This window comes from Aspergillus saccharolyticus, assembly GCF_003184585.1.
Source record: "Aspergillus saccharolyticus JOP 1030-1 unplaced genomic scaffold BP01scaffold_91, whole genome shotgun sequence".
NCBI lineage: Eukaryota > Fungi > Ascomycota > Eurotiomycetes > Eurotiales > Aspergillaceae > Aspergillus > Aspergillus saccharolyticus.
Genome location: NW_020290701.1, coordinates 1 through 11,728, shown reverse-complemented (window position 1 = coordinate 11,728; position 11,728 = coordinate 1). Strand labels below are relative to the sequence as shown.

General features: G+C 46.7%; 4 protein-coding genes across 4 annotated transcripts; 3 read left to right on the top strand and 1 right to left on the bottom strand.

Annotated features, from left to right (window-relative positions):
• Positions 1–1,173: 1,173 nt before the first annotated feature.
• Positions 1,174–1,662, top strand: BP01DRAFT_262721 (uncharacterized protein; the record flags this gene model as incomplete). The annotated part of the gene is made up of 3 exons (XM_025571317.1): positions 1,174–1,321; positions 1,370–1,548; positions 1,618–1,662. Coding segments are annotated over 3 exons (372 nt in total), but the record flags the coding sequence as incomplete, so codon positions are not given.
• A 118-nt stretch (positions 1,663–1,780) lies between these two features.
• BP01DRAFT_309173 (uncharacterized protein) lies at positions 1,781–1,945 on the top strand (the record flags this gene model as incomplete). Its single annotated transcript, XM_025572374.1, has 1 exon — positions 1,781–1,945. A coding segment is annotated over one exon (165 nt), but the record flags the coding sequence as incomplete, so codon positions are not given.
• Positions 1,946–4,077: 2,132 nt separating this feature from the next.
• Positions 4,078–6,019, top strand: BP01DRAFT_396153 (uncharacterized protein). The gene is made up of 4 exons (XM_025578461.1): positions 4,078–4,884; positions 4,959–5,307; positions 5,383–5,787; positions 5,842–6,019. Exons 1-4 carry the CDS (start codon positions 4,151–4,153, stop codon positions 5,947–5,949), a joined length of 1,596 nt encoding a protein of 531 aa, XP_025426030.1. The 5' UTR covers positions 4,078–4,150; the 3' UTR covers positions 5,950–6,019.
• Positions 6,020–9,447: 3,428 nt separating this feature from the next.
• On the bottom strand, positions 9,448–11,617 carry BP01DRAFT_427354 (uncharacterized protein; the record flags this gene model as incomplete). The annotated part of the gene is made up of 4 exons (XM_025579843.1): positions 9,448–10,466; positions 10,536–11,083; positions 11,141–11,365; positions 11,422–11,617. The coding sequence occupies 4 exons, from the start codon at positions 11,615–11,617 to the stop codon at positions 9,738–9,740; spliced, it is 1,698 nt and encodes a 565-aa protein (XP_025426029.1). The 3' UTR covers positions 9,448–9,737.
• Between the last annotated feature and the right edge of the window lie 111 nt (positions 11,618–11,728).

Here is an 11,728-nt window from a genome sequence, read left to right as displayed (position 1 = left end):
ATTATCTAATTAGTTAGACTTATTATCTCTAGAATCAGAAAGAGAAGATATTACATAGTAGAAGAAGAAGATAATAGTAAATTATATAAGTAAAAAAAAAAAAAAAAAAAAAAAAAAAAAAAAAAATTAAAAAAAAAAAAAAAAAAAAAAAAAAGAGAACTAACTTAGGGGGGGGATGGTCTTCTTATATAGTACTTTATATATTCTATACAAAGCTAATAGCTAAGCCTAACTATATCCCTAGAACCAGTTATATAAGCTGTATAAAGAAAGTTCTATTCACTAGAGAACCATTAGATTTACTGGATTAAGAGAAATTATATAACAGAGGAAATAATAGTAAATATAATAAGCCCTACCTATACTTATACTGTCTACTAACCAGCTATAATACCGCCTAGGAAGGAAACTGAAGCACAGAACTATTACTCTGAATCTGTACTACTGATTATATAAATATAAACTATAAAGAGAGATAAAAAAGGAGAGAAAGGCTTCTATTATAGAACTAAGATCCTGATATAGAGCTCAGCTTTAGGCACTAGTTAGTGCCTGAGGCCTTATATACTATACACTAAACTAGCGCTAGCTTAGTTCACACACATCTAAAAGAATTTTATACAAATAGATAAAATAGCTTTCTAGCTATTTCTTCTTGTTTAAAGGCATGTTTTAATTAGTATAATCTATCTATCCTGTAATATCTATCCTAATAAGTAGATCCTATTATATAAATACTCTAATCTAAAAACTATAGATCTTTAACCTACTATAATCTAAGGGTTTATTATATATTATACTACTATTTAAAAGATAGTAAATAAGTAGTACTTCTATAATCTAGTATAATTTTAAGTAATTTAGCTAGTTACTTCCTCTTCTGATCTATTATATTATATTAGTCTAATAAATTGTATCTGGAGATATACCAGCCAATCAGAATGTCTACCGGGCCCCATCCTAGGTCTGATAAAGGTCCATCAGACCAACCCTTGTGGATTATATACCAGCCAATCAGAATGCCTACCGGGCCCCATCCTAGGTCTGATGAAGGTCCATCAGACCAACCCTTGTGGATTAGAAGTTATGGCTCTATTTAATGAGCTTACTCATGGCACATCTAACGTTTTCGATTTTGGTATCCTCGCCAATGATAAAGCAAAAGCCCATGTGTACAGAAAACAATCTGTACCGTACTTTCACGGCCGTGCTCGGGGAGGAAGAAGATATCCCCGATCGTCATACTTCGCGTGGAAGCTGCAGTATGCCTTTATATGCTGGACTAGGGTTGCTGATCACATCAGAAGCATGTACTCGAAAGGTCAATCTGCCTTGCACCCTAATATTCATCGAGCTGACAAGTCTCTAGATAGCCTAAAGGTCCTTCCAGACCAGGAGCTATACTATGAAAGCGTCGATACCGTGGACACTGTCTACTCGGGAAACCACACTCCATCGCTGAAGCAATATCTGAGCCGGTGTCAACGCACCGCCGGGGTATATCAGGTTATAGCCACAATCCCGTGGGTAGCACATCTATTCAACAAAGTTCTCAACTAACAAGCCACTAGCTTTATTTATAGTATCAATGTCTCGCAACAATAACTAGACAGTGAGACGATGCAGTTGTTGTGGAAACATACATCATATCTAGTATATATATCAGTTCATCTATGCTAGCCATCCCTCTGACCACGAAGCTGAACACTCATGCCGGATCAATGACATGTTCTCGTTGCGCAAGTAAATCGTACGTTTATTCCGTACATGCTCTCATCAATTACGGACCATCGATGTTCAGGCGGACGGGCAAATCGAGAATCTCATTCCAGTAATAATGCTCAACGAAGGCGTCGACTGCAACACCGCCATAAAATTAGCTATTATGCTGGTCGAGGAGGCATCATACGGTTTTTCTAAGATCGAGACGCATCTACAAGCTTAAAATAATACTGTGTAGGAGGGCATTACCAAAGCTTTCCTGAAGGCTGTAAGAACATTATAATAGGATTGACTTACTGGAGGTAGGTTTGCTTCGAGCTTCCTTCGGGGGTAGAAGCTTTGACTGACGAGAATAGTTATACGGGGCAATAGTGTTTTCACATCTCAGAGATTGAAGCTGGAAACACGATTATATTCATCTTATAAGAGCTGCAGTGGAAAAGGTATAAACTAATTAGGGATATAATAAGCAGTATTAGAGTTTCTTGACGCGACAGACTCCTCTGTTCGAAGTGTTGTCCGGTTGGTTGATGAATTTCTAGACTATAATATTGGGCTAATCACTGTTGTAACCAGCGATATGCATCAGTGGGATCTATCTCGACGTAAATTCGAATGTGAAGTATCTAGGTACCATGCAAAGCCAGAATAACGCTCATGTCTCGACTTAGTATAGGCACAATAAGTGATCTAAGCCCAGGGTGAAATATAGTTATCAGGTAATTAGCTTAATTGGTGAAGAACGCTAAATGTGTGTAGAGTTATAGACAAGCAGTATACTCGAGGACTTACTTTTACATAGGTATAGGATGGAGTTTAATGGAGAAAAGAAAAAGACTGGAACTGGTGGATAAAAAAGGGAAAGGCATCCGCAGTATCCGACTATGGGTGCCAATCGCAGGTGGCTTGGCAATTTCTTAATATGTGCGGCAAATCTCTGTAGTGTGTGGCTAGCGTTGTTACGGTATAGCTTATTGTAGTATCATCACTACTATAGTCAATGTACACTACAAAGTATACCGTTCTGTGGTTATATTCATAGGCGTACATTTATGGATTATTCGAATTCATGAGCCGGGGCGGAAACTAAAGCTTTGCGGGCCAAGTGAGCAGAATATAGTATGCTCGCACTCTCAAAAGCGCTCGCTCTTCATCGCTCAGTCTAGAAGCACAGGTATATGCTGTATCTCTTGAGAGTTCCTACCGTACGGTCGAACTCTTGGGTGAGAAGTGTCGGTGGGCTCTCGAGTATATTGTAAGTTTGTTCTCCATGGTTATTAGTCACTGTATTATATTAATTCGTTAACAATGTCATCTTACCAAGGCTTACAAATTCGGTCTCCTTGACAAGCTTCCACCCGAAGATCACGAGAATCATGATAGGAGTTTCCAAATAGAAGGAGACAAACTTGACGGTATTGAATGGGGTTAAAGCCCTTCTCCAATATAACTCGCTTCCGAGCGAAGAATGCTATTGCTTGGGGTTCTCGATACTGCTACCCAGGGTAGTCCATAGCGGTGCATACAGTTGAAAGCGCGCGGCACGTGTCCATGAAGACCAAGTGTGTCAAATAGTCATGAGCCAACATTTAGGGTATGGTTAGACGCAGATATAGCACTCGTGAAGATAACTGAAAAACAATAGATAATGGGCTAGAGTTAGTGGAACTACTGGACAAACCGGAATGATTGTATGAGACGTTGAACCCGATGATAGTACTAGATATAACATAAAATACAAAAGTCCTTCAGAAGATATTTCGGATGACTCGAGTTAAGGCCTTTGCATGGTCAGGTTTCTGATGAAGAAGCTTTATGATATAATCACTGTAAGCCTTCAGAATGGGAGATTAGATGGGAACCGTGGCTCAAGCTCATAGATTCTTTTTCGCAAATCCTTATCGGGAACCCTACATATGAGATGCGTTATTTAGGTCTGAATCTGAGAGTGGAGAGAATAACTCAGTCACTAGAGATATCCTCAGGTGGAGAGTCGATGTGTCAGCGAAATTTAGATACATTGTATATATTCTGTCGGCAAAGAAAGAAAGAATTTCCTAGGATTATTTAACAGAGAAGATATGTAGTGATTATCATTGTGATATACTGTAATCCGCGTGCTGGATAAACATACCTGTTAACCTGGACAAAGCTTAGCCATTGTGGCGGTGTTATGATCCTTAACAAGCTAAGCTTTCTAGCATGTGTGTCAATCGAGATGGTTACCTAGCTGGGACTAGCTTCCCTCGCACTCCACGCCGTATTCGGAAAATCCGCTTACACCCCGCAGGGCTGTGCTATTCCGCTGCATCATCTCTTTGTCTATAAGATGTCTCCAGTCCCAACTGCTTTTTCTACAAGTGCAAGTCCAAGCTTTCATCTGAACGTTTCTATTAAGCAATCTTTTCATTGCCCATAACCCTCAAGCATGCCCCGTTCACGGTCAGAGCATGGTGGTCCCATTAGTGGCCTCGTGCATGGAATCACTACCGGCATCGGCTTTGCAACTGAAGTTCATGGGTACAGGAAGGCTAGAAAAGCCGCCCGCGAAGGCAAAGACCATGAGCAAGAACTTGAGCAACATTCAAAAGGAATGGAGCCTTCTCAGCATAAGTATGAACAAGAAGATACAACGCGTTCTGTCTCCTCCTCCCCCCCTCCACCATATACTCCCAGTTCCTCAAGCGAAGAGACGAAAACTGCAATCGAGACTGCAGATAACCTCGAATACTCATGGCAGCTGGATGAAGCCCAAGACCGGATTGTCGATAAACCGGAATACACACCTCGGAAGAGCAAGCAAGGCACCGCCAATCCTGACAAAATAATTTCTGCTTTCCTCTCGCGTCGGCCGCCTCCTGAGCTTCCGCCATCTACTCAACTGACTTATCCGGTTGCGATTCCTCAGCGCCGTCCCAAAGCCAAGACGCGAGGATTTATTCGTGCCTATGCCCCCGACCTGCAGACCGTAGGTATCGACCAAGACACCTGGTTCGACATGGTCGAGACGCTCAACGAAGCGAGCCTTGCCAATCCCTGGATCAACGCCATTAACCTAGCCTCTTTAGCGGCCTCTCCACTGCCCTTTGCCATTTCGACGGCGATTTCGGTAGCCATCATGGTTGCCACAGATGTTGCAATTGAGGCCCAGAGTCGCTACAGGTAAGAACGCAACTCCAGAAGGAAGTCTCCGATGATTCTTTGAAAAGATCGCTTGGCTAACTTCCACTCGAAAGACAAAACAAGGCCCTGGACAGATTGAACCAAGAGTTTTTCCGACCACGTGGTCTCTACTGTCTCATCATGACATGGGATGCGGCAGCCGCCGACTCTCATACCAACATCGACATCAACTCCACCGTCCAGAACACAATGGACAGCCAGGGCCGGATGTCCCATCGATTCCAGTCGTCCAATGGGGTTACCAATGGAATGGAATCTATTCAAATGGCGGAACTGATCTTCCCGGGTCTGGATCTCCTTGCAACAAGATCCAAAGAGGAGCAGACGGGCTTCAAGAAGAGGTTGGAGCGAGGCAAGTTGTTTGTAGATGACTACATGGACCGTAGGGCCCAGGCCAAATTTGTCAGTAACCCCGTTCTCGCGAATCACTTCTCCTTCGTTGAGCAATCTGACTGATTGGTTCACCCTCTATCACAGTACGCCGAGAACCCAGATAGCCATCTTACTCAGGCGGGAAAACCCAAGTTCGCCTCCAAGTACGCCGATCCCACGCATCCCATACACAGTGGTTTGTCTTTACGGGGGAGGGAAGGGACCTTGCAGCAGCGCCGTAGCCTTGGCTCACGAGACGAGTTGGGGCGAGGCATTGGAGGAAGGCGAAGCGGTGGTGGCCTTCTTGGGCTGGTCAGCCTGGCCGCTGACCAAATCGCCGCCCATCGTGATCCACAAAAAGCCCGCCCAGAGAATAGCAACTCGGACAACCCACCAGCGCCCTATGGCAGGTCAAGCTCCAGCAGGCGCGAAGAACAGCAGCCAGATTCCCGCGTTCCAGCTAGTCGACGTGCAGGCAAGGGTCTCAGTCTAAAGAAGCTTCTTAGCTCGGTATGAGTTCACTGTGCTAGCCATGAATCACCTACTAACTACGACCCGGTACAGAAAGTGCTCTATCTCATGGTTGTCAACATGCCGACTGAAGAAGAATTGGCTCAGGCGCGTTCGTTGACTGCTACTTGGAGATTTGACGGAGAGCATCAACGGATCTAATAGTGCCGGTCTCTATCCTTTTCCTCTCCTGTAATTTCTTGTTACCTGTGGAAGATTGTATATCCATGAATGACCAATATCTTTGAGCTGTTATGTTCAATCAATTTCTTGTCTCTCTGTCTAAGTAATCCGATTATTCCCAAAACCCCTTTCTTTCTTAGCCACAGTCCATCGCACTATCTTGCATTTATGGCATATTTTCAAACCAAGGTCGATATGGATATGACCGTAAAGTGGTCTTGGAGAAGCCAGATTTCATAATCAGAGACTTTTCCACGAGCCCAGATAGTTGGTCGGGGCTAGAAAAGCGTTTCTGTGAATTATCCTTGGTCAGTTCCAGCATTCCTAAAGCAGGAGAGTAGAAAAGCGAACAATCCCTCACTAAAAAGCGATTATCTTAGTGAAAGACGGCTACTATATTTATAGCATGACCAACTTGTCAAGGGGGCAAATATCTGCAGAATCCATAGAAAACTCAGATAACGCTATACAGCCTCTAATAATGACTTCCTGGTTAGAACTTTTGTACCAGCTCCTGGACATGTTCTACTACAATCGGCAAGACTTGAAGTTTATAGGCACGGCCGAGCCTGCCAGCATCGGTCCCTTCATAGCACGTAAGCAAGGTATGTAGACGAGAACCAGTAACCATTACAATGACTCTTTTATGGTGAGGAGTGACTCCTACTCTCGGCAAGAGTTTGTCTTGTCGGAAGAACATGACACCAGCGTGTTCTAGTCGGGGTAAAGCTGCTAATGATCATTTCAGGGAGCTACTCAGGCCCCGTCTGGTCATTCTGTTGCTTTGACAGTCCTTCACTGGCCATTACAGCTCGATAGCTGAATTCCGGAGTAAGGCAAGTATTTCACAGCCGAGGATTGACAGAACTGGTAAAATATACGAGGGCCTTGTCTGCGGGTGCCTCCCTCAGCCAAAGGCTTTCCAAAGCGCACTAACCCCTTTGGGCGGGCTGCATGGGGGGTTAACCAACGGTCGGTTAGATCACGTGACTTGGGAAAGAACCAGAAATACATAGGGTAGAAGTAGATATTCTTAGATCCAGTAGGTAAGTTATAGGCTACTTACTAACTATATGACTTTATATCGGAGAAAAAGTAGAACTCTGATTTTTCTACTCTAGTAGGTGATAGATAGCTGTCGGCTTTCTAAGTCTCGAACTGAAGTCACATTACTGTGGTCACTCGTAGCTGGGTAATCAGAACTTAGAAACTGCCTCCCAAAGTTGCCATTCATCGTCCACCATCCGCGATCAGCCCCTCGTAGCCCTAAGGTACGGTACCTAGTTAATTAACGCTGCGCACTCAATTCAAGCTTACGTGATCACCACTGTTGCGCAAGAACAGCTTTGAAAAACAACAACGCAAGATATGAGAATAAGGCACGATCTGATAGATTCCACCGAGATCGTCTCAGGCACACTTTGTATCAAATATGAATAAGGTTTGTTGAACTTATCCCCCTGGTGGCAACCCGCCATACTCGGGACTACGGAGTAACTACATTACCGACTTGGCTACGATCGGATTACTGCTCCTAATACTCAGATTGGCTGTAGTCACGAAGATGGATCTCAAGTGCGGAACTGTCGTCATCACACTTTCGGCCGGGACTCAAGACCCTGGCTGTCCATGGATACAAGTATCGCGGGTCGCCCACCTTTCATCGTACTGTACTGTATGTACACCCGAGGTATCTATATCAATGCGAATAAGAGGGGAGTGATCCGGGGAGAGGCCCTGTTTGTGGTGACTATGATGGGAACCAGACATGGACACACTCAAGTGCTTTATTCGTGTCCAACTGCCCTCCTATGACGAGGGTGATGGACAAAGTGGTTGTTCGATGCTGTCACATTCATCTGTGTTCTTTGGATCTGGGAGGGCGAAGGGTCGATAACATCACCGCGGGCGGGAAACTACAACGGTTTTTTTTTCTTTGTTTTTTTTTTTCGTTCTCATGTACTGTTTCGGTGTTTCAAGGTTATGCTCGGCGATAAACTGCCCCACATACTAATAATTACTCCGTCTCACTAGTTCGCCTGCAGCCCTCCTCGGTTGGACTGGGTAGACAGCAAATATGTGTGAGAGAGAACGGAGTACACGCCAGGGACAGGGTCCTTCCCGACCAAACCTAATAACCCCCATTCCAGGAACAATTGAACTATCAGATCAGAGACTGACATCTCGATATCTTCAGCAGTCCTCGAATCTGACGGAGAACCAGAGAGCAACCCGAGAATCATTATGCGGTGGGAGCTATCTTAAAACTCCTAGGCTGTCGCCTTGCTGTGCGCAGGAAGACTGGCGCAGTCGTGGACAGTCCTTCTGAGCGATGCGATGTAGGCAGCTGGCCCATGACGAAGGGGGCTGGAAGACGCACGGAGTCTACATTACCGTAGGGATTCTCCTCGATTGGTTTCGCTTAGAAGGGATTCCCATAGCGAAGACCTACGCCGCCAGCTGGATCGAGTGAGACATTATCTGTCGGGATTAGACTGAATGAATGCACCACAAAGTGACGGCCAAATGTTGAAATACTAGCTTGGTTGGGGACTAGTCTGTCCTCAGGGGGGGACCAGTGCTGTCGACGAAAGCAGTGCTCAAGCCAGCGCAGGCATGAGTGCTACACAAGGGTTATCGGACGAACTCTGCCTTACCAAGGATAGTCATCCCGATGTCGTACGCAACCAAGGTTGTTACACTCATGGTACAACGTAGGCAATCCATCCATGTCATGGAAGCTAAAATCCCTACCAGCCGAACCAAGAAAAAGCATACATGCTATTGGTGAACCATAGCTCCGCTGCAGGCGGATGGCTTTCAGTCAGCAGTTGGGCACATCCGTCTCAGTCTCGCATGATTGAAGAAGTTCTCCATACCGCTTCATCCAGCCTACAATTCGGCACACTCCGGAGAGCCCACAACGAGGCCGTTACCTGTCCCCATCTCTCCCCCCCTCCCCCCCTCCTCCTTTCTCCCACCCCAATAATCGAGCGAGTTCCACGACGGTAGTGATTTAGTAGCTCCTTCGGCTAACCCAACAGAGGTTTGCTCCGCCGGTGAGGGATGGGGAAGAGCTAATAACCATCAGCCCTGAGGTGGAAACCATGGGAACAGCCGGCACCGCTTGGCCAGCAAATGAAGCGGATGTGGCAGTGCCTGACCACTAGTCTGTGTTCGGGGACTGAAACTAGTGTCTGATCTTAAGAGAATAGTCTCCTGGTGGGAGCCCACGATGATACAAGTCTTACAGACCTGTACCAGCACTGATGGTAGAAGCTACTGGCTAACAGGCAGGCGTCTATGACGGTCAACTCGGATCAGATATGCAGCATTCCCAGGCCGCGTGATGCTGCCATTCCCCATGAAGAAGAAGCAATGCTTTGAGAAGCACATCCATAGCATGAGCTCCAGTATTATTTTGAAAAGGTGTAGTGTGCAAATTCCGAGTGTGACCTGGGCTGCATTGAGAATGATAGGCCCGATCTAGATCGCCCTGAACCACAACATGACAAATTCTGCGAAGATCCAATATCCCGCGGTCGCCCGTCCAGCTAACAAGATCCACCGCTAGAAAATCCAATGCACCAACCAGGTATCATCCATCTGTTTAGACCTCAAACAGTAGTCGCTAATATGTACGCATGTGTTAAGAATGAATCTCGCAAAGAAGTGGAAAAATAGAATAGAAAAAAGAAAAAGAAAGAAAACAAAAGAAAAGAAAAGAGGAAACACGAGAAAGAGAAGCAAGAAGTCAACCACAAGCTTTAAAATCCAGGTAACTCTATCGAATCGCCCAGTTGAGCCATGATATTCAGAAACACATTGACTTGGTAGAGTTCGTCCAACCGACGACAAAGTTGAACGACAAAGCAACGTTCGACCGAGTCTCGCTCAAATGTCTGGTAGGCAACAATGATAGGGTATAAAATGCGATAAATAAAACAACGAGGACCCTTGGTGATATAGGCCTCTAGGCTCCGGCAGATATTGCAAGCCCACTCATACCGGAGGGAGCGAGGAGAGGGGGTGGGATTAGCCCCGACGACGGTGATGCGCAAGGCCCAGTAGTAGCACATCACGGTAGTCAGTAGCAGGTCGGGATAGATCAGGATGGTCGGGGTAAAGATATGTCCATCACGCGAATCGTGACAAGCGAAAGTCGGAAAGGAAGCATCGAGTCGGTGATCGGACTCAGTGATGGAGCCGTGCTGATAAGAAGGGATATGGTGGTGATACCAGCGCTCCAGGCGACTGTCCAGGGTCTGTGCCCACGCGCCCGGGGAGCTGTGACCGTTAAGAAGATCCTCGTAGCTGCTCTGTCCAGACGCCACTTGGCTCTGGTATTTGTCGATTTGAAAGAGGTAGCAGGGCACTTCTGCTCCGATATCGAGCAGCTGCTGCAGCAGATCTTTGGGCTTGTGTGCCCAGGGGACTTTCATCCAGTCGGGATGTACGAGGAATGAGGGGCGGCGGAGGAGGATTGAACCAGCGATCTAGATCCAGCAGCGATCAGCTTCCTCATGCTAGGGCTACGGGTCGAAGGAGTTCCTCAGGGATCATACCCAGTAAATGCGGTAGTCCAGAAAGATCGCATGGGAAATCCCAGTCTGATGTTCCTCTGGTTTCCGAGACTGGAGGAGCTGAGCAGCCCCCACCAAATGCTTCATCAGGGCGTTGCTGTCGCCGGTGAAAACCTCGCGGATGATGAAGATAAAGGCAGCCACAAAGACATCCAGGGGGACAGGTTTCCCACTACACCGGCGCAGAGACCGACGCATCAATCGAATAGCATACATGTTGTGTCGATGGCCCGCCATCTCGATGTCCCGGTCCCCCCAGGTGCGACCGACAAACATCAAGGCCGTATTCTCGAAGGCGACCTGTAGCAGTTCCGATCGACTTCTCATCTGGGATGCATCGCTGAGGATAAACCGTTTCACACCGGTCTCGCGCTTGCTCAACGGACAGCAGTCTTCGATCAGGCGTTCGATGAAGATATCCAAGATGGCTGCGCCCGGAGAATACTCCATGGGAATGCTGCTGGTGCCGTCGGTTTCGCTGTCCTCGTCCTCGTCCTCGCTTTTCTTTTCCGGATGGTTGGAAGCCGGGTCTAGGGCAATGTTAGCAGCGGCTGATGAGGGTCTTTCTCTCCTCGTTCACCACCGACCTTTGTCTTCTTTTTCATCTTCGTGTAGCAGACCGATCTCGGCCGAGTCGTGTGACTGCTCGCGGGAGGAGGAGGCCTCGTTGGCCTGATGGATGACCAGCTGTCGCACGGCTTCCAGATGGGCGAGTCGTCGCTCCAAGGTGCGACATCGCTCCTCGAGCTGGGTGATATATTCGGATTGACTGATGTAGTTTTGCTCTTCGGCGGAGCGAGGGAATGTGCACTCTTCCGGGAGACCACGCAAACAGCACGATTTACACGGTAACACCCGATTGCACTACTTGGCACGGGTCCTGATAAGCTCATGTTCGTGTTACCGGGAGGGGACAATTGAGAGACTAGATCTTGGAAATGGGTGGCATTTGGCTTGGATTGGTTCACCTTGACTTTTCGCTGGTGGCATGGTAAACACGAATATACAGGACGTTGCTTGCGTTTGACCTGTTGGGCGGCGACTACCGGTGGGGAGCCATCCATGTTGAGTGAAAACTGCTGTCTATAATTAAGATGTTGAGAGCCGAGAGGAGCAAAATTATCAATCATCAAGCAACCAATTTGCAAGATAGGGTCGGGGGAGAGGGGGAGAGG